Source organism: Takifugu flavidus, chromosome 17, assembly GCF_003711565.1.
Source record: "Takifugu flavidus isolate HTHZ2018 chromosome 17, ASM371156v2, whole genome shotgun sequence".
NCBI classification, from domain to species: domain Eukaryota; kingdom Metazoa; phylum Chordata; class Actinopteri; order Tetraodontiformes; family Tetraodontidae; genus Takifugu; species Takifugu flavidus.
In genome coordinates, this window is record NC_079536.1 from 9,152,398 (window position 1) to 9,174,468 (window position 22,071).

The following is a 22,071-nucleotide window of genomic DNA, read 5'->3' on the forward strand; positions in this document are numbered from 1 at the left end:
TCAGTGCTGGGCTCAGCCGATCTTTGGAGATTAAACATGTGTCATGCTTTTCTTTTTTTAAAGTGTGTTTTGGGGGCAATTTTAATGACTGGATGAGGAAACACAAGTTGCAATCTGGGTGCTGTATTTATATGTATTCTGTATTTAAAACATACATAAGGCGCACCGTATTATTAGGCGCATGCTGAAACATACAGTAAAAAATTACAACGGAAGTAAAACAGTGAGTTTCAACACATTTATTGAACAAAATATTCATTCTTCCGCCACACAACCATCAAAGTTTTCATCTTCTGTATCTGAATTAAACAGCTGCACTATTTCAATGTCCAACATCCCGAATTCCTCTTCTTAATCATCTGAATCGGACTCACCGACCGGTTCCGGTTTAGCATTGATTTTATGAAAGCTCTTACAATACATGAAGACGGTATCATAGCCCATGCGTCTACAATCCACCCGCATATGGTGGCATAACTTGCTGCCTCATAGTCTTTGTGAAGGAGTGTTCGCCTTCCGTCATCCAGCGCTTTGTCCGTTTCCGTGGCAGGCGAGAACTACGGTGAACGATGACTTCTCATGCCCCGTTGTGCGTATCGCCACCGTGCTGGTCACTTGTTCTCCGCTTTGTGGGTCAAACGGATGTCAAAATTCAGAGGGATCTCATCCATGTTGGTGATGTGGCTGGGCGCGGTTATCTTGTCGCGGCAGTAGGTGTGGAAGATGGTCACCCTCTCCTGGTAATCCGCGGGCAGCCGCTGCGCAACAGTTGTCCTTGTGCGTATGGAGAGATGCTGCCTCCTCATAAAGCGAAAACACTTAAGATTGCTCGATAGCCATTTTCAGCCGCATATTCGATGGTCTGCAGTGTAAAATAAGCCTCATTCATACGTCTTTCATACGTCTCGCTTGACCATTTTAGGGGATCCTTACGCGTAGGTGTGCCGCTAATCTATTGGCGGAGCGTTTACCGTAGTGTACCCACCAAAGGCGCACAGCAGATTTTGGAACTCAGTCCACACACAAGGCGCACCATATTATAAGGCGCACCGTCGAATTTTGAGAAAATCTTAGTGTTTTAGGTGCGCCTTATAGTCGTGAAAATACGGTAAGTTGTTTTCCCTGTGTTGGGAGGTCAGAATACTTGTGGCATGTACTATTACATGTGATATTAAAAGCACATGCACATGTATACCCAAGAAAAAGCTGTAGAATAAGCTTGTTTGTATGCTATGTCACATTGGTCTCACAGGGTCAGCTGCTGTATGGTCCACTCATCATGTATGATTTATTAGCATTTGGCTGCAGAATAACAAAGTGGCAGCTTAGAGCAAATTTAAGGTGGATTGCTGCCAAAACATTTTGAGAGCAGATCATTGGTTTTAATATGAGAGACATTTCTGTATCAGGCTGATATGGAATTCCAGGTGCAAATTCTTCATCATTGTCTGGTTTGCTTCATTTGTAGAGATTTCAGAAAGCGTCTTCTTCTCAAATCACCTGTCTTGCTGCGAAACCAATTGCCCTTTGGGGACAAATAAAGTTGAAAGTTGAAGTTGAAAGTTGAAAAACATACCCAAAATACATGAGGAATTTCGATATCTGAGTGCTGGGAAAATCATGCTCATCCGAACAGAGTCTGAGTTAAAATCATGTTACGAGAAAAGTTCTTGCATAGAAAAATACAAGCGGCACCACCCTGTCACCACAACCACCATAGATACACATCAGGAAATCCAACACTAATACAAGTTCACTGGAAATGGTATAGTGAAACAGCCAGTGAGTGGTGGCTCTTTTTTAAGCCTTTCCAACGTGATAGCACAGCTATTTTTCAATAGTGAATGATAAAATAAAATAAGTGCAGTTTCTAGGGCATCTGAAGCCAATATCTTAACTTTTTGTAATATTTTATTGCCAAATTGAAATTTTCCTAACAACATGAGGTAGGAAAATACATAAAATGCACAGAGAAAATGTAAAAATATGTTTAACTGTCCATTATATTGATTACTATTCAAACGAAAGCTCAGACATATCAAATATGAACAGATTGAAGACTGATAAGTTGTCAGAGATGCTCAGTCTTTTCGCTTCAACTGTTCCATGTTAGCACTTGGAAGGTCAGCTCCATAACAGAATTATAGCTCCTAATATTATTATTGCATGTAAGTGTTTCTAAAAGAAGAAAAAATACAGCCCTGATTAAAATATACCGTCCAATATAGAATCCATGCCTATGGACTCAAGAAGAGTTGCTGTGTGTGTGTTTATCAGGAAAAAGATTGTAGCAGATTGCAAAACTGATAAAGATTAAAGAATGACCTGACCTGCAGGAAAATAAACCACACTATCTGGACAAATGAACCAAACAAGGAAAAACTCATGAAACAGCAATTACAACAACCACAATAATAATATAAACAAATAGCAGCAACCTTTATGAGTCTTATCTATAAAAAGCAGAATCATATAAAAATAAATGCATAGCTATTTTGCTCCCGATATAACAAAAGTACAAAACAGGACTAGAAACCTCTCCAGAGCACGAGTAACAATGTGCCAGAGTTAAAATGATAAAATTGGTAAGTGCCATTATATTGATATATCATCTTTCTATAATTCATACACACAGCTATTGGAAAAAAGCAATACTATCAACAGATATTTACAGCACATTGTTCAGAAATATTTACAGTTCATAAACATTTCAGCTACAATAAAAACTCCTTTTTAGGGAATGCTGACAGTTTCTCAATTTGTATATGTCAAGTTTTTGGGACTGGGTTTTACGCTGTCATGGAGACGACCTCTGACCCCCTGAAGATTAGCAAAGCCAGAAACATTTCACTCACTGGGTTTGACAACCAGGGCTTGATTGCCAGCTAACAGCCTGAGTGTTGCGTGTTCTGTTTGAAGAAGCTGCCCTCTGGTGCACTCAAATCACGGCAAACACCCGGAATGCTTTCCCTCCAGGAGGGTTGTGAAGGCTGCGGGGGATAAGAGAAACAAGCAGGAGGAGTCAGTCTTGGTGTGGCATGTGTCAGAAAACAGGACATGTCCCAGCTTTTAGTAGCCGGGCCTGGTTGACTTGCACACACAAACACATGACTTCAGGTTTTTTCAGAGGATTGTTCGCATCAGTGTGTCTGTCACTCGGCTGACAGCTGGGACACAAACAGAGATAGTGGCGCCCTGAGAAAACAGATAAACTGGCCATTCTTTCAAAAACACAGGTGACCTCATGCATTAATCCAACAAAGAAAGACATACGGTGCAGATAAAGAAGACAGATTAATGATGGACAGATACTAACAGATGTCAAACATCTCCACGAGGTGAGGAAGATAAATGTGGATGGAGGACAGAGGAAGAGGGAGGGTGTGGAAGAAACGTGTGTGTGTCTGGGCTAGTCATAACCATGGATAATATTTTTTTAGGAACCAGGCTGGTTCATGTGGCATGTGGGTCACTTGAGTGTTAAACAACGGCTGGTACAGTCCCATGAACCTTTATGCCAAAGCGGAACGCTCTTACTTACTCGGCAGCAGAAAATCTTTATCCTAAGCAATTACGAGCTGTACTCTGTTCACACAGATGCTACTGAAAGTTCAGTGTTTGGAGGCAAGTTTAAAATTAAAACTTAAAAGGACACCCTCTATGCCGATGCCTCTGCGGTTGCAGTCATTGCTATAGTATCTCTGCGAAGGAAGTGGTATCATAGAGAAGTGTATTAACATTTCCCATATCCCTTTTGGTAACTATGTGAGAAAAAAGGTCCTAGAGCTGTGTAAAGACATGCTCATCTGCTTTTCGCAATTTAGAAGCCAATTCAATATTTCAAATGGGTGCCAGCTAATCACCCTCATATGAAAGATGATATCTTTAAAAAAGATTAGGTCCACATGGAAAGGTGGAGTCGATAAATGTCTCTTCACCTGAGAGGTGTTGATTTCTCATCCATCCACACTTAGCACCAGACCATTAACTATTTCATTTTCGTGTTGCAAGACAGAATGTTCATTGAATATCAGACTAGTAAACACCACTGGGATATCATTTCTGCGTCACCTAGCAGGCAGTTATCTCCTACCTCTCTGAGAAAACGGCATTTTGATATGAGGCAGTGTAATATTTCTTCATGTCCACTGGCATCACGTCAATGTAACCGCCAGCATCATTCCGAATCACCCCAGCGTGGATCGCCGCTCTGCATATACTTGACTTCTACAGAGTTACAAAAGATAAAAGGTAAATATTACTGTTTTATATTCACAAATAACAGTAGGTAACCTAAAAAGGGACTCACATCAGAGTATATTCTAGTTCCGATTACTCTGGATAAATGAGGATTCTCTTCCAAGCAGTTTCTCTGGCAATATATTCTAGAAAGAAGGACATATGCATGTTTAAACTTGTGGAACAGAGTGATGAAGAGGTTCTGCCACCCGTACCTTGGACAGTGCTTTGCAGGCTTCTGGTATGGACACAGCTGTGCTGCTGTGGTTTCACATGTGATGGCTTTCACTGCGAGAAATAATCACAATCAGCTTCATCAATTGCAACCCGTCAGCTCATAATGTGCAAGTAACACAAAAAAGCAGGAAATCTATAATTACAGCATGCCATTGTTTCCACACCAACCTGTTACTCTGGATGCTATGAAGGAATTAGCGCTTTGATATTTTCTGTTGAACGGGAAGCACACAACACAGATACTAATTAATCTCCACGTTCTCCGACACCAGTTTCAATTCAAGCAAACATTATTTCTTGATTAATTAAATGCTTTCACCCTAAAGATTGGATGCCATTCTTGTAGGATTTGATAAAAAAGTCCTTTCTGCCCTGTCGTGTTACGTCCATCCATCCGCCATCATTGTCTATGACACCAGCGTGTAGACCAGCCCTACACACACTGGATTGCTGGGAAAAGAACATTTTCATTCATTCATTCACTTTCTACCGCTTGTTCCTCAGAACATTTTAACATTAAAGGTAATTTTCTATGCAGAACAACTTTATCTCCCATTGTGTTGTTATAGCATTTTTAAGTGGACATCCTTGAAGACAGTAATGCCAGGGCACACTACCATCTATGCAGGTGTCACAAACACTTAACATTCCCAAAACTACTTTCTTTTGGTTACTGTTTGACTTTAACAAAGGACAGCTACTAACTATCCTGGTGTGGTGGCTATCATGTGAAATGGATAGGAAGTAATTTTCTAAACGGCAGTATCACTGAAGAAAGGAGCGTGTTTTCAGTAAGTTTAAACACTGTTGTCAGAGCTGCTGATACTCGATTTAACCTCTTAACCATATTTCTTGATACAATTAAAATAAAATAACACCTTCTGCTTTTTCAGTTGCTAAGGAGGATTTATGGGCATGAAAAGCAAGCTCAGATCCAAACAAATTTGTCTGCAAGGTACATGTCAAAGCAACAGTAGGTTGACTAGTAGGTTTGTGTTCTTTGCGAGCAGTACATTCTCACCATTTCGTAGTATACTGTTCCCACTACTTTTCCTGTAGCATCCAGGCAGCCAGCAGGGCATTCATATCTGATGATTTAGGAAAATAAAACATCACAGCAAATTCCAGCCTGTGTTGTTGGTTTTATCTGAACCGCACCTGTTACACGGTGTTCCTTTACACTGATCTCGAAGTTTGGTATCACAGGTCACATACTGAGCTGAAAGGCAAGAATATAAAGGTCTTTCAACACACACACAGGCACCAACATGCATGAACCATCTCTCCTCATGCGGCCTGTCTCCAAAAGGCGTGAGCTGAGTTATAATGTCGTGCTGCTTTTGAGCACCTTGGAGAAAGGAATTCTCGAGGATCAGGGTGGTCAGCAATACTTGAGGAAATGTCTCAGCTTACAAACACGGCAGAGAGGAAGCCATTTAAAAAAACCGCAGTGAGCCTCTCTCGCCCCCTCAAAGAAAAAATACACACTCTTGCTGAAATAGTTCATCGGAGAGTGGCTTGAAATATTAAGTGCACTTACGGAGCTGCCGGGGTTAATCAGACGGATGATATATAAACACATCAGGAGCATCATGTGATAAATAGCAAAATAACGATGAATTAAATCTCTTTTTGATTAGTCAAGGTTAAGCACATAGCCATTGTTTTTTTTTCTACTCTAGGTTATCGTTGTGGGTCCATGTGCAACTCCCAAACTTAGAACAAATCCTTTGCCCTCCATTTTCGGATGAAACGAGATCCAGAATAAACAGTAGAAACAGCAGAAATACATCTTGCTTACTAAACACATTGCTTACACATCTGTTGTGTGTTGACCACTTCATTCTTCTGCAGCTCCTCTGTATCTGTGGGGGGCTTGACAGGAGCTTGGGTGGAGGGACTGGGCCTGGACCAGGGCTTCTGCGGATCGTGAGGGGCTTCGGACTCAATTAAGTTGTTTTCCTCTGTTTCCTCTTGCGGTGGGCTAGAGCTGTCACCTTCGAGTAAAATCACAAAAACGGTGTACAGTGAGGGAAAAAATGGTTCTTGTGTTCTCCTGTCCCCCATCCAGGTTCTCCGAACCTTTGTAGCAGAGGTTGTCCTTGCAGCCTCCTCCATAGCTGGGAGGGCAGGCAGAGCAGGGAGTCCCGTGCTTGTAAGGTGAGTGACCCCACCAGTTTCCCCTGTTCAGGTCATATCATAAATAAAGCTCATTCAAGAGAAAACAGAAATATCAGTCAAATGTGCATTTTGTGACCTTTTTGACCTTTCAGAATACGCAAGGAATAATTACAACATTGGAATGTTTCAACAAAATACCAAATTGCATCCATAAATTATTTAAACCTCAGGTTAAATGCAATAAATGCACTATTAAATGCTTCTTGGTTCAACATTTGCTTACTTTGGCGAATAGTTGCAGACAAGATAGATGGCTTTGGCCCAAATCTGGCCCCAAACATTCATGTTGTAACACAAGTTGACAGCACAGCCGATCCGACTGCTGGTAGCCCAAACCAGCTGCAGCAGGGAGACCAAAATCAGATCCTGAATGACCCCCAAATGTAGATGGAATGGTACAACCCGTGAGTGGTTACCTGGGTATAATGAGTACAAACTGGGCCAGAGCATTTGAAGGGGCAATAGGTGTTACACTCCTGAGGGTATGGGAAGGAGTAGTCTTTCACTTCATCATACCAGGCCTGCACATGAAAGGTGGGGGGCCGATACCTGCAGGGAACGACAGCAGACAAACACAATCATCACTATCTTCCTCTAAAAAGAAGGTGATCAGAAATGCAGAACCACGGTCCAAACATACCAGAAAAATTATAACAACCAGATTCATGGAGGCTAAAACACTGATAGCACCGAAAGAGAAGAATCTGCATCACACCTCTCAGTCGTCGTTTATGCCCATGATAAGCGTTTTGTAAAAGACCTACATGTTGAATAGCTTGAATTTATAAGCTTCTAGGTACCGCGTCTGTTTACAGGACAATAATTACAGTTTCTTTTGTGCAGCTCTGCTATTATGTGAGGGACTGAGTGAAACCAATGAATTGGAAGTAAGAGTATGTGATTCAATGTGTGGGTGTTTTTGCCCTGAAGATAAAACCTAGACTTTACCACGGTGAAACATCTAATATGCCCATGAAATGCTGTTTAGTGTCCTGTTAAGCAGGTTGCAGGAAACGTCTAGCTAGCAGATATGCCAAATTAGATCTCGTTGCATTTATGTGGAATATTAGCCATTCTTTTCCCCCCGAGATAGGTTTGTTATTCTGGTGAATTCCAGGGGTTTAGGGATGAACTTTCTCTTGCTGGAATTACTAATGAGTCAAGACATCTGGGATTTCAGACCACAGTTAGACACAGCATTTTTATAGAGGTTGCAAGCTTCCATCGTGTCATTCACTGACTTCTAGGAAAATGCGGATGTCATTTAGGGTTTTGGCGAGTGGAACCAATCCTGGAGGATGTCCTACAGATCCTACATCAGGTTCTTGATTTAATTTTTAGCAGGCAAAGTTCTACCCTTAATCTTAATAAACTCAATTAAACAGTTATAAGTATAAACTCTGGGTGATGGCAGGCTTTTCTTACCGTCCCCAGTGTGCACCTAGGTTCTGTCCGATCTGTGGAAGTAGACCAGCAGGACCGTGTTCCCATAGACACGTCTCAGCCCACTCTGCAGCGGTACGCTCCAACTCTGTGTCCCAGACCTGCGTAGGACAGATGAGGAAAATCACATTCAGAATTCAGGATATTTCTTAGATGAACTACTCGGTCATGACAGGACAGGTGGATTCTTATGTCTTGTAAAATAGAGCAGTATCAGGTCTGATGAGACTGTTCAGCAATGATCCCCAGCTGATCAGCTATTGATCATGTGAGGTGAAACTTGGATTACTTATTTAACAAAGATTATACCAGGAGCTGCTATGACTGAGAAACAATGCAAATCTCCCAACTACTGATGAGAGGTCTTTGCATTTTCTCACTGCTGCTCAGCTGACTTTATCCCAGATTCATTTTCCTGAATTGGTGGTTTTTGGTTGGGTTTTTTTTGGTAAGTAATACCTTCCATATGTCTCCGGTGAGTTGTCTGGGTGCAAGCTTTTGTTTCACCACCCTACTCTCTGGTTTGCACTCTCAGTTAAGTTTGGCTCTGCTCGGATACTAAGGGATCATATTCCCAGTCTGGGGATTTCTGGGAATGCAAAGAGTGTCCTTCCTCTCTACTGACCTACTTTTACCATTTAAAAAAAGTAGAAATAATATGAGCTGTAATTCCTCTGAAGGACACAGTATGGTCCACTAATTGGACATCTTTAGGGCGACGTATTTAATGTAACAAATTTTGACAAAACAGTCAATTAGCTTGCTCATGTGCATGTGTAGTGTAGGTATACATTACTACACCAGCTGAGGTGTCATGAGATTTTCAGGTTTCACACGCCGACCCCTATTAGCTATAACCCATGAAATATCATCGAGCGTTAGACACACAAATACCCACGCTGCATTCCTCCTGTCGACCATCACCCACTTTCAGTTCCACCAGAACAACTGCTTCTCTCAAAATCACCCCTTCAACACACGCACTCTCTCTCTCTCCCACACACACATGCATATACACCTACCTACAACAGGATGTCTGGAAGCATTGCACATTAACTCCCAACTCTGAGTGGTTTCTCCACCCCTTTTCTGAGAATCCAGCTGACGCATTTGTTTAAGTCAATACGAACGACACTAGCCGTGATTTCACATTGCATTTTGAAAGAAAGATTCCTGCCAATCTTACATAAAAGGCGAGTGGATCAGTGTTACAGCCGGAGCTGTCTACAGTTCCTCTTGGGTGATGAAACCAAATGATGTCGGGAATAAAGAAAAGCTGAAGATTTATTGACCCAACGCTATCTCAGCTCAGAAAATTCAAGATTCATCCATTTTCCATACCTCAAATTCTGCATATTTTATGTAACCTGCTTGCAGCCCCTGGGATCAAATTCTAAATCAAAATATTGAAACTCTGGTGAATGCATCTCATTGCAAGTTTTACAGTGGTTCACATCCCAAAAACAAGATTTGTTGCTCTCATTGTATAACCACGGCGAGACATTGTTTTCAGATGTTCCATCTGGTATAGAGTGCAGCCTGCAGAGCTGCCGTTGTTTGCACAGTTATCCCAGCAGCGACGGCCTCATAACCAAAGCACCCCCCCACCACCACCCATCCCTGGACATGTATCTGCTGGGGCCTGTAAAGAAAAACACCGACCCTGCTAAAGTCTTGTGTGCGTCTTTTAACACTTAATTTAAAGCCATATTTCTCTCTCTCTCTCTCTCTCTTCTTACTATGTCCCTTCTTTTTTTCTCTGCTGGCCTTTTGGATGCAGTTCAACACTTCCTTTGCATTTGGGTTTTCTGTTGTTTTTTTTGTATGTGTTTCTGTGCTCTGTGCCTCTCCTCTTCTCTCCTCTCCTCTCCTCCTCTCCTCTCCTCTCCTCTCCTCTCCTCTCCTCTCCTCTCCATTCTATCCTCTACCTGTCCTCCCCCCTCTCCTCTCTCTCTACCCAGCCGGCCATCAGCAGAAGGGTCCCCCTACATGAGCCTGGTCCTGCTCAAGGTTTCTTCCTGTTAAAGGGGAGTTTTTCCTTGCCACTGTTGCTTGTCTGGGGTTAGGCCCTGGGATTCTGGAAAGCGCCTTGAAACAATTTTGATTGTAAAAGACGCTTTATAAATAAAGATTGATTTCATTTGATTTGTTCACAACCAATGGTTCATGCAAGGAGTCGGTAAAACAGAAGGGAAAACTACGCAAATTGGTGAAAAAAAAAAGTATAATATAAAGCGATGTAAAGTATAATCAGACTACTGTTTGAACTACGTCAACCAGAAACTACTGTAATAACCAATTAGTAAGCCCTGACGTTGGACTATTTGTCATTGTAGGACTTCTCTTAACAATAAACATTTATAACCTTGAGTGATGAAAAGAAAGCAACACTTTATGCAATTCTAAACCTTAAGACATAGAAAATGTTATAACTCTAAAGAGATTGAAACCCATGGCAAGTGTTTTCTACAGATGAAGCACATTCAATCTACACTGCACTAAGCACAATGCATAAATGCGCATAAATGCAGAGGTATGAACTGCTACATGTATTTCCATACTCCCTCAAACTGTTGTGGAAAGCACTTTGGAAAGCGTTCATGCTAAGTGCTCTCTGGACAAGAACTATGTTTACGGTGCTGGCATGAGGCAGCTTCTTTGTGGACACTGGACTCCCACAAGCCTTGTTCCCCCTCTTGTTTGTCATATTCATGGACACAGTCGGCTGCAGCCGAGGCTAGGAGGTTCTCCAACTTTGTGACATTAGGATGCTATCATTGCTATTTTGGAATCATGCTCTACTGGCTTCACTAGAGTATTGCTTTGACTGGAAAACTCTGAGGACCGCTGACACTTTCTTTTTGTTTTCTCACTTTTTTCTCTTTGGATCTCAGCTGGTGGCTGATAAATTGCAAAAAATACATAACTGCCACATAACTGCTGCTTTGGAAAGATTGTTGGAATTAGCATAATTAAATATAGGATGCAAAGCAATTTGGTTGGCCTAAACCTTAATTACATGTGTGATCATGGCAGCCGTGGACTGAACTGCAAAAGTAATTTGGTGTGATGAGCATGGGCAGCAAACAGCTTTGACACATCACCCCAAACATCAGCGTTTTATCTGAAACCACCGCAGCGCACACAGACCTGATTGCAGCTTAAGCCATGCCAAATTAAACAAGCGAGGCAGGTGGGGGCCTTTCTCCCATGATGCCATCTGTTTTTCTTGCAAACACTTCAAATGCTGACACTCCTGCGTTTTTGCCCGCGGGTCAGGATTGTAGCATGAAACAGAACCAATGTTGCTACGCTGAAGGTACACCGAAGGTTTATGGATCGCCTCAGAGTGTGAATGCTTATCCCTCGATTTTCCTTCTTCTTTTGTGGCTCCGTGTTGGATAATGACAGAATGGGAGCGGAGCCACAGGGATAAAGGAGAGGGAGGCCAGATAGAGCAGGGGCCGGCAAGAAAAGGAAGCAGATGAAGGGGCGGGGTAAGAAGGGGAATTTAAATTGATGTTATCTGTGATGACTGCCACAGAGGGGGCAGCTGGGTTATGGCTTCATACAATGGCAGAGAAAAACAGAGCTGATGGGTGAATGGCCGCATGAGCGTATTTGTGTGTGCTTGCATCTGCATGCATGAATGCGCGGGTGTTCACGGCAGCAAAGGCAGGGAAATTGGAACAAATGTGGAAGTTGTTTCAAAATAAAGTGTGCAAAAATCAGTGCAAAAATGTTTCTCCCAGTGACCTGAACAGAAGTAGCCAAGAAAATGAGGCTTTCAGTGCCATTTTCTGGATGTTTTTGCCCTCGTCACATCTCTCCGTGTTTCACCTCTGCCTGCCCTGGGAGCTTAAAAAAACCTGACTGTAACAGGAGACAGTAGAAAGGAGCTGCTGTCTCAGCGTTTCTCCAGCCTACTTCAACCAGAAGCCTGCCAGGCTGAGCGCAAGAGTTTACGCGCGTCCCCCAAACGCACACACGAGGTCCTCGAGTCCAACCTGCCAATTATACAATTACACAGTGTAGCAATGACCCCCAGCTGGATCTGTTTATTTGGCTTTGCTGCAGAAAAACGCAGCCGTATTACCGTCGCTCTTTAAACGGAGATGAAAGGGCGATAAAACTTTGTCATAGTCCCAAAAACGCAACGAATTTTAAACCTCACAGGTGCGTTCGCTGCATGGCCGCGGCCGTACACTTGTAGCACCTTTGGAAGAAGTCCAGATCTGCGGAGTGCAATGTTTATACATGTTTAGCGGGGGTTGGACAGCTGCTAAAACAAGCCCTGGTGGGGCCGTACTGTGATTCTAATTGCGCTGTGAAAAGCGATCCGACACCGTGCGCACATGCGATGGCCAAAGGGTAAAGTCAAACAAATCACTTAGCGCGCTGGTTTAAAACAAATGCAGTAGTAATGTGATCGTTGGCAAGTCGCTGGAATTTTTTCCTCCACTGACAAAAAAAATCAAAGTCACAACGACGGCGCGTTGTGTGCGTGCACTTCCATGCTGGCAAGCGTTTGAGCCAATTGCACTAATTGTGGTCCACAAGTGTGCAGGACTATCCGGGGGTTGAGAGTGGGGTCGAAGAGTTTGGCAAATACCGTGCGAAGTGTGAATAATGCCCTTCTTGGATCTATCCGTCCACTCACCATGTACTCCATGTTGGATGCCGGGGGATATACCTGGCCCCGGAGCTTGTTGTGAAGGTCCAGGATGAGCTGGGCGTCGCTGTCGCTGATGGCCCTCTTTCCCCTCTGCTTGGCCTCCCACCAGTCTCCCTCCTCGTCCAGATACTTGTCTAGAATCCGGTCCCAGCCGGTGTTGTTCGGGAGCATCACCACGGAGACAGCGGCCCGGAGCAAAAGGAGCAGAGTGGTGCCCCTCAACCAGCGCTCACATGAATGCTTCATCGTTCCGGAGAAAGGGGCGATTTCAAGCTCAGGAGGGAGAAACCGGCAGATGTCCAGCAAACGGAAGTCGCACTTGGAAAACAAACAAACGTAATTGGTCCCTGCATTTGCTGAAGAACTTTTATCAAGATTAAACACAGTTGCAGCACCTTGGTAGAGCTGAAGAGGTTTCGGCGGGGAGGCTGGCACAGCGAGGATGAACAATTTCCGAGATTTGCCGATTTTATTCTCTATTTATCATGGAAGTTGTTTAAAGTACACACCGATGTAGCACGGATGTAATAAAAGTAGGCTGCTTAAGTGCACAGTTTGATGCATAATAGAGTTAATGCATTCATATTCGATATGCACGTATGCGTTCAGATGAATCTATTTATAAACGTCCCGCAGCGCTAATTAAACGTACCAGTATCTAATGGAAAGTGTGAAGACTTATGGAAATTGAATCAGAAACGGAGTTTTGTGATTTAATGTAGACTTTAGAAATAATTTACCTTTAATGAAATGGAACGAAGCCCCCTCCTTGCGCCCCCTCCCCACCCTCTCTGACAGAGATCTGGCTGTGAGAGAAGATTGTGCAAGCTTTTAGAAAATAGATCCGCTTTCAAAGTAGCGCAAGGAGAAGTGAATTAGAGGCGCGGCGGCTCCGTTTTCGGGGTGAAGAACTTTAGTTCGCGCTGGCTCCTGGCACCAAAAGCGCTGGAAGCATCACTTACGCACATTTTATCCTCAACTCGGCGGCGCTTGGAGAGTTCCAGCCCCCCTTGACACGCCTCTCAAAAGGGTTGGCTCACTCGCCTGTGCCAGGACCTATGCGTGCGTGCGTGCGTTCGGGAGCTGTGCGTGAGCAGCCAAAGAAAGGCTCTTTTTCCCAAGGAATGACATGACTATATGCTTAAAAACGATTTATTTACCTCGAGAAAAGAGTTCATTCAGTAAATTTCATTGGTAAAATCCTCCATAAAAGGTTGACCTTGATATCAAAATATACCTATTTTATATATTTGTAGCAATTTCACAGGTTACCGAAACAATCCTGTTCAATAGTGTACAAAATGAAGCAGCTGTCTGATTCATGACTTCTTTTTGAGCTTACTTGTTAACTATCAAAGCACCACTGTATTTAAAGCCAATAGTCAAATGCCTTACTGGGCCCTTTTCAAGTTTACAGCAGCTGATTTGCACAACTTTGATAGTTCTTACATTTTTTCCTGATGCATGGCCACTTGTTGCCATTGATAACCGCTTCAAGTTAAAAATACACATGAATCCGAACCAGCTTTGCATCCTTAGAGTCAGACTGGCCCCACTTTAACTCTTCAGAGGTGACTCTGCAGGGAGTTTAACAGGCAAACTAGTCTTCTGTTCAATTCCAAAGCCCTAAACCTGTCATCACTGTTTCCTCCCTCAGTGCAACACGCTGCAAATTCCATAATGGAAACAGGCATGTTTTAACTTTTATCATCTGCTCATTCCTTGCCTGAGCGCCACAGCACATGTGGAAACAGTAGCTAATTGCCACATTTAAAGATGTTTTTTTGTGTGGAGACACAATATTCCTTTGTTTTTCCTGCCTAGCAGAAAAACTGCTCAAATTTCCACTCACGTCTTACTTTTTTTTAAAGTCTTTGCCTTAATCTGTAGTTGTATAATCAGTATCTGGCTTTAAACACACCTGGTCCCGATTAAAATAAATAAAGAGATTAGTTTCCATGCTTACATGAACAGAAAATCAAAATGTAGCAAATCAGATGGCGGACCTCATATATTTTGAGACCCCGGTGCATTTGGTTGCTAATGATGCAACTCTGCATTAAGGTCATTTTCATGCAGTAGCTGGTCCAAAAAAAACCATCAACCATTCATAAAAGATTCAATAACTTGATTCCAAATAAGTCCAGTTAAAAGCATGTAGGGATTTTAGGAGTTTTCTTGATATAAAATCAAGCCACAGAAGAATGAAGATATATTTCACCAGTAAAGTGTCAGATCAGCATTTTTCTGACTATGAATATAGATTAAAAAAACAAAACTGTTGAGACGCCTCTGCTGTCTAACCTACTTCTGTAAATGTGTAATACAAGAGCTCTCACACCAGGGACCCACCGCATTCTGGGCTCTTATTAACCTGGGCTTTACTGTCTGCTTGGTCAGTAGCAGCTCACTACAACTCCAGAGGCGGCCCTAACTTCTCTGTGGTCGGGCCCATAACCCCAATCCCCACCCCCCACACCCTCAGCTGAAATAGCAACCCTTTCCCAATACACACAACTACATTGAGGGAGCAAAACACTCACTCATCTGCTGTGAAATTAATGTCGCCCCACATTTCCGAGTTCGTACATGTGTGGTTCTTCAACATGGAGTCCTGGAGGAAAAGCAAACATAAATATTTACCTTAGTAAATAAAAGATGTAATTATTTCTAACACTCAAATTGAGCTTTATGGACATAGAACAGGATGACCCTGACCCTCATCCATGAAAATGAGAATTATGCGCTTAAGATGGACCCACTGCTCAGCAATTCCTGTGATTCAATGTGTCATAATTTAAGTTGAACTCCCTGAACAGATGACACATTGTCAGGTTGTTAGGTTTTTTAATTCCAGGCAGTAAACACATACCATACTTGTTCTGCCTGCCAGTTTGGAATATAACTGCTGTCATAGATGGGTTTCTAGTGTTTGCATTTCTGTCATTTCTCTCATTTTATAGCAGCTATTGTTGATGTCTAATTCAGTATTTCATATCTCATCTTTTCATACCCCCCCCCCCCCCCCCCCCCCACACACACACACACACACACACACACACACACACACACATACTTTTTCACCCTTCTCCCACATGCACCCATTTTCCCTGTTCTGTTATAGCCGGGGTTAAGCCACAGGTCCAGATATTCCATTCGTTGACTCCTTTATTCAGCATCTGGCCTTAGAAGAAATCCCATGAACCCAGCAGAATGTGTGGGCTGTGCCAGACCAGAAGCCTCTGGACACAATATAAAGCCACATAAACACTGTTGAAGAACATTTTCTGTTGGCCCACGTTTTTTTCTGGCACAACTTCCTGTTAGTTCTGCTTGGGCTGAATTTGGGTCAGTGTGTTGGAATGGCAGAGAGGTGAATCAAGGGATAAAGAGTATCAAGGTCATTTACAGACAATTCTTTATCACTGTGGGAGATTATTCTGTTCTAAAACCTCCACTTCAGTTCAAACTTAGCTTTTCTGCCCTCCTGTGGTAAAATATTAGAAGTGCAGCTGCTATTACTGTAATGATGGTTGGTATCAGCCTCAAATCATATGTAGTTATCAGATCTGCATATGAATATGCTTTCTGCAGAAACAAATACTTTAAAATGTAGAATATGAGAATAATGACTTTTGATATATATAGAATACCAAAAGACTTTTGTTTCCTATGTTCAAGATTCAGACTTTTTTTTAATCAATAAAACAACCAATTTCTTGAAACCTATTTCTATTTCAGATTTTCAAAAATTTAGAATGCGTTCCAAGTTATGTGAAACAGCCTAATTTTTTATAACATAACAACTAGTACTAATAACATCAAGCCAAAGAAATAGAAAATTAGAAAAATATACTCCGTTGGATTATCCATTTGCATTTGTAGTAACAGGTTTCACATCTCTCACTCGAAATATTTATCATTGGGGTTAACTGCGTTTGTCACGTGAAGCAGAGCGCAAACATTGCTTGACCGCTAGATGTCAGTGTCGAACAAGACAGATTCTCCACTATACTGCTCAGATTTATGTCCGGATTTAATGACGTCATGTCTTTCTTTGGTTTGGATTCCAATTCATTTGCGCAGCATCAGTGTCATGGTTGATAATAGGCAGTTTCCTTTAGATTTATGCATGAGGTTTATGTAGACTGTACAATTTTCTGATATCCACTGCCACTGCTGTTCGTCATAGACTCACTGTTAGAAAAAGACTGTCATTTTTACAGGAAAACGCTGGCATCAATAAAACTCATTTGGACCTTTTATCACTGTGTTCTGGCCTGCTTTTGGGTCCATGACACCCGTCCCGTAACAGAACAGTCGGGCCAGTGTTAGGACACAGTGATATAGTAGACCCAACCCCTCACCTTTTTTTTTAAAGCCCAACATAGGTTTTATTGACGGGAACACACAAGGAAGACAGATGCCGTCCTCCTGGACTGCAGAAAACTCGGGAGTCTTGTTCTGCACGTTCACCGGTCCTGCGGACGGCATGGAGGCCTCAAGCATGCCGGGAAGACACCAAGGACACAAAGGCAGTCCTCCTGGACTGCAGGAATCTCAGGAGTCCGATTCTGCCCGTTCACAGGTCCAGCAGACGACATGGAGACCTCGAACAAGCAGGGAAGAAGCAAGGGAAACAGGCAGAACAAAGCATCAAAGCCACAACACACAGGAGTTCTGTCCTTAAATAGCACGGTAGATTGAAGCCGTGGCTGATGAGTGGCCCCTTCAAGCAACTGCAGGAAGAAACCAGCAACACAACCCTGGACACCAACACAAAGAACTTTCAAGCATTGGCTCTTTTTAACTGCTGATCAGACCAAGTTACAGATCATACTTTGTGTTTTTTTGCTAAAACATATTCTATTTGAGTAATTGAAGATAGACAAGATTTTTACAATACTGTGGAACATTGTTGGATAACAAGGACAACAAGCAGGTGGCAGACCCTCTTCATAGAAAGTTACAAAATGCACCTTTAAAACAAAACTTGCATGTTGTACATTTAACAAAGTGAAAATTAACAGCACCTCTTCTCTAGCAGTCAACACAGAGTCCTTGTTTAGCCTTCACGCCACTCATGATCAGCGAGATCCTGTATCAGGGTCAGAACTCAAGGGTTCACGTTGAGACGACACTTTGAGTTTTTATTCTCTACTTTGGTTCCTTTTTCTGGGTTTATCAAGAAAAAACACCTGTAGAATAAAAGCATATAAAAACATATTAAGCATTTTAATGAGTTAAAAGAAGACTACAGGAATGAATGAATACACATGCATATATAAACAAACAGTCTGAGTCTTGGTCCGAGCCAAGACTCAAAGTCGTATCAAAACCAATGCTGCACCAAGAGCCAAGGCCAAGAATCAGACCCACACCAAGACCAGGTGTGATTACGTCTCTTAGTCTGGGTCTGACTCTCGGCCTTGGCTCTGGGTGCAGTCCGGACTCCAGGTCCCAGGAAATGTTTACTCACCTTTGAAGAAACTCCAGTGTAGAAGCCAGCTCAGATGGATAATGGATGTTGAAACAGTAGTAGCTCCCAAACATTAGCCACAATGCAGAAATGAAGGAAGAGATGTTTGTGTTGACAAGGTTCCGATCCAGACTCAGCATGTACCTTGTTGAGGAATAGCAGGACTGGCCTATAATTTAACAGGTTATATTAATAAGTGTGTGGTGGTCATAGCTCAGTCACTCACATAACAAATTCAGACACATATGCAAGAGACTTACCACAGACAATAATAGTGGGTGTCAGAGGCACCTGCCCTAGCTCAACCTCTTCTGCCAGACATGTATCATCTACATGGAAGAACATGGACTCCTCCTTCTCATCAAAGTAGCTGAGCATAAGCAGCAGCATCTCCTTCACGTCTTCTGAGCAGCCACTCTGCTGTTCCTCTGAAGCCTTGCATAAATCTGATGGAATCTCCTGCTCTTGTGGACACAAACTGTGGTCAAGTAGCTGAGAAGCCTTTTCCCCTTCAAATCCAAATTATGTGTCAATGTCTCTTTGATGTCAATACCAGTAACTTCTTTGAAATGGACTATCATGCCAAGCGTCAAACCAAAATGGCCACTCCTCTCTAAGGCAATTGATACTTTTTCCCTGGTTGACATGTTGACGCTGTGTGTAAAAAGTGGACTTCATCAGACATGTTACCTCCTTTGGATTGGCATCTGAGTGTTGATACATATTCTGGAGTTTTTCCATCTTTTGCTGCTGGCCCACTTGAGTTTCTCCAATGGGGAGGAATTTTACATTCCAGTTAATTCATCCATAAGCGTCCTGCATTGCTGCTCTTTCTTCTAATGGGACCACATCTGTGTCTGAGTCATCATCCCAATGCTTTCTTTTTCTTATCTTGGTCGTTGTTGTGCGCTTCTCATTTTCAATCCTGTTTTGCAACTGCTTGACAATGGAATGGTAGCCAGTTCCAATAATATCACCCTCTATTATATCTTGAAGTGACTTGGGATATTTTGCCACCATTCTTTTTGCAACGTCAGTTGCATGCCTTTTACCCATATGACAGCATTTCCCCATCATCTCAGCCACGACAATCCGGAGCATTTGCCTCCTCAGCCTCGGGCTTGGCCTTCTCCCCAACTCCAAAGAATGGATCAGTTCCTCAGGAAACTTACTCCATGGAATTTCAAAGTTGTCATCTCACTGTGTGTCAAGTCCTGGGCTACTGGAGGAGGTTGACGATGAACTTTGCTGGTGAAATGGTGTGCAATGACAGTAAATGGGTAGACGAAGCTTCCACAGATGATAGTGAGCTTTTCTCAGGAGTTAGGTCTTTAGGGCAAGTTTCCCTGTACATGTCAGCAATGCCATTAGGGGAGCATTCTTTATGATTCCTACACATGTGAGAAGTAAATGTGGATTTTTTTGTAAAAATGTGCTTACAACCACTTACTGGACATGACACAGACCTGCCTTCGCCAATGTGATCCCAGTGTGACACCAGCTCTTTCACTGTTTGAAAATGGCAGACACACAATGAAACCACACATTTTAAATCCACAACAGGAACAGCTTGCGGCTCAAGTATATTGTGCACACGGTAAAAATGGCCCTTGAAAGCCAAGTAAGTAGTAAAGATTTTACTAGAGTTGGCGCCAACACATTTGAAAAGACAGCGTGGCTCATTCCTATGCACTCCGCAATGTTGCACATAGCATCGTAACGTAGCCAGAGTGAGAGTGAGAGAACCGCACATGATTTGTGTAACTGAAAACTTTTATTTTTCACTCCTTGTTTAAACCAAGGATATCCCACTCCAGTGCAAAACCTTGGACAGCAGTTAACTCTTGTGGCCCCAGGAGATTTATGGGAGCAAAATTGTTTTAACGTGTATGTGCCGACATTTGAGGTGATGCCTAAACATGCTACAAGTGTCTGACATAGGCCTCGAGAGGGACACACACTATATGTCATGAAAGGCCCACCTACTCATGGGAGGTTTCAGAAACGTGAGAGGAGATGTTCTTTGCAGGCCTGTTTATGACTCCAAACTACCAGTAAACCATTTTACTTATAAGTACAATTTTAAATAAACACAAAGGTTTACAAACTGCTGTACAAAATAGATCATAGATAGATAGATCATAGATCGAATTGCTGTACAAAATAGATTATAAAAACATCATAAATGGATGAAATAAAAAAGAAACATACTAAAGCATAAAAAATAAAGAGACAAGATAAAATATCCGTGTGCATAGAATCAACAACCACTGTGCTGTAAAAAGCCAAGGAAAAGAGGAGGGTTTTAAAATTAGACAGTGAGGAGGCCTGCCTATTGTGCAGCGCCAGTTCATTCCACAGTTTTGGAGCTATGACAGAAAATGCTCAGCTCCCTCCTGGTCTGAGGAACCTTCAGGAGGAGCTGGTAAGATGACCTGAGAGATTGGCTAAAATGGACAGGTAGCCAGTGGAGTGAAGCTAAAATCGGTGAAATGTGCTCAGACTTTCTTGTGCCAGTTAAAGAGCCACTCACTCCCATATTAAGTGCATTGCAGTAATCCAGCCAAGTGGTCACTGAGGCGTGGATTACTGTTTCAAAGTGCTGTCTTTGAAGAAAAGGTTTTATTTCTGCTGGATGCCTTATATGGAAGAAGCGTACTGTGACAAGGAACCCAGATTGATGGGGGAAGGGCACTTTACCCCTTTCCTTCTGTCTTTATATCATTAAAATTTTAAAAGTTTAGAACTATCCAGGTCCTGATGTCATCTAAAAAGTTTAAGTTTTGAGGTTTGAGATCAGAGCGACATGGTGACCATGCAGACTGCTCAGAGGGCAATGCTGTCCAAGAGAAACAGAGGCAAAGGTGTCAAGATCAGGCTGGGATGACAGTGAGGTTATGGAGGGCAGAAAGGTTGTGGGGGTACAGAGAAGATGGGGAGGATTCTCAGGAGCTAGACAGCAAACACAACCTGTTAGCACACACACACATGCATGCATGAGCGCACGCTCCTTTATTCATTATTGGGGTTGGATGACTGCTGCTGCATATTTGAAAGATGAAACTGACTCCACAGCTTCATGCTGATAATTAATCAAACTGCTGTAGTCCCTCATCTTTTTTCCAAACAAATGCTTCATCGCCTTCATCCTCAAAGGAGATGAAACTGATTTAGCAATAACAATTTATTTGGCAGGTCAGCGATTCTCTCTTCTTTTTAGAAATAGTACTGCAGAGTGGGATGAGTCCAAAGATGCATCATCGTGGTCTCCGGGGATGTTAGACAGTGCACTGGGATTTATTGTTGCTGCAATTGGAGACTGGGAATTCACTTTTGACTCCTGCGATCATCCGACTCTTTGATCGGTTGAGGAATCATTGTGAATCAAGAGATCATAAGAGGACCACAGGTACAAAAACAAAAATGTGATGTCAAGGCATTCTGTAGAGGTGATGTCAGCTGAAGATAGAGGTGAAAGTCAGCTGACCCATGTGTTGTTAAAGAAGTTTAACCATTGCTTAAAGGACGCCACTTTAAAGCTGCCACTCAGAACATGCAAACAAATTGTTTGCGTTGCACAGACCTGCGATGGGCAAAAATGCTCCAAGGCCAAAGGCCATGTGGACACATCGATGTGTCAGTCAGAGCCATTTGAATGCTTAGCTAATGATGCTAAAAATGAATATGCGGTTCAACTTGTAGGGGGGGCAGTTTTCCTCCATTTTGTATACCAGCAGGTGTTTCCTTTTATCCCTGCAGCTGTTTTCATCCGAGCCCAAATCCAGGCTTTTTTTTAAAAATAAACCTCTGCCTCTAA

The 22,071-nt window shown here is 42.6% G+C and overlaps 1 protein-coding gene across 3 annotated transcripts; it reads right to left on the bottom strand.

The window, feature by feature from the left end:
* Window positions 1-224: 224 nt before the first annotated feature.
* Window positions 225-13,748, bottom strand: LOC130514184 (cysteine-rich secretory protein LCCL domain-containing 1-like). Of its 3 annotated transcripts, XR_008946949.1 has the most exons (16): window positions 13,516-13,748; window positions 12,761-13,093; window positions 8,083-8,201; window positions 7,074-7,206; window positions 6,881-6,996; window positions 6,559-6,659; window positions 6,294-6,473; window positions 5,635-5,695; window positions 5,498-5,564; window positions 4,796-4,926; window positions 4,645-4,688; window positions 4,455-4,527; window positions 4,310-4,385; window positions 4,094-4,227; window positions 2,856-2,990; window positions 225-1,525 (listed from the first exon to the last, which is right to left on the bottom strand). XR_008946949.1 is itself a non-coding variant. In XM_057013623.1 (15 exons), exons 2-15 carry the CDS (start codon window positions 13,019-13,021, stop codon window positions 2,939-2,941), a joined length of 1,548 nt encoding a protein of 515 aa, XP_056869603.1. In that variant the 5' UTR covers window positions 13,022-13,093; window positions 13,516-13,748; the 3' UTR covers window positions 1,639-2,938. The 3 variants fall into 3 exon arrangements, 2 of the variants coding, with proteins under 2 accessions (XP_056869603.1, XP_056869604.1); XM_057013623.1 differs by lacking the exon at window positions 225-1,525 and having other exon boundaries at window positions 1,639-2,990; XM_057013624.1 differs by lacking the exons at window positions 225-1,525; window positions 13,516-13,748 and adding an exon at window positions 13,171-13,430 and having other exon boundaries at window positions 1,639-2,990.
* Between the last annotated feature and the right edge of the window lie 8,323 nt (window positions 13,749-22,071).

Excerpts from the sequence above, each read along its gene's own strand:
- LOC130514184 (XM_057013623.1), bottom strand. The coding sequence starts at position 13,021 with ATGAAGCATTCATGTGAGCGCTGGTTGAGGGGCACCACTCTGCTCCTT. Across the intron at positions 7,207-8,082 it reads CTAGGTGCACACTGGGGACG|GTATCGGCCCCCCACCTTTC; the intron begins GTAAGAAAAGCC and ends CGTTCCCTGCAG. Across the intron at positions 4,386-4,454 it reads CCTGCAAAGCACTGTCCAAG|AATATATTGCCAGAGAAACT; the intron begins GTACGGGTGGCA and ends CCTTCTTTCTAG.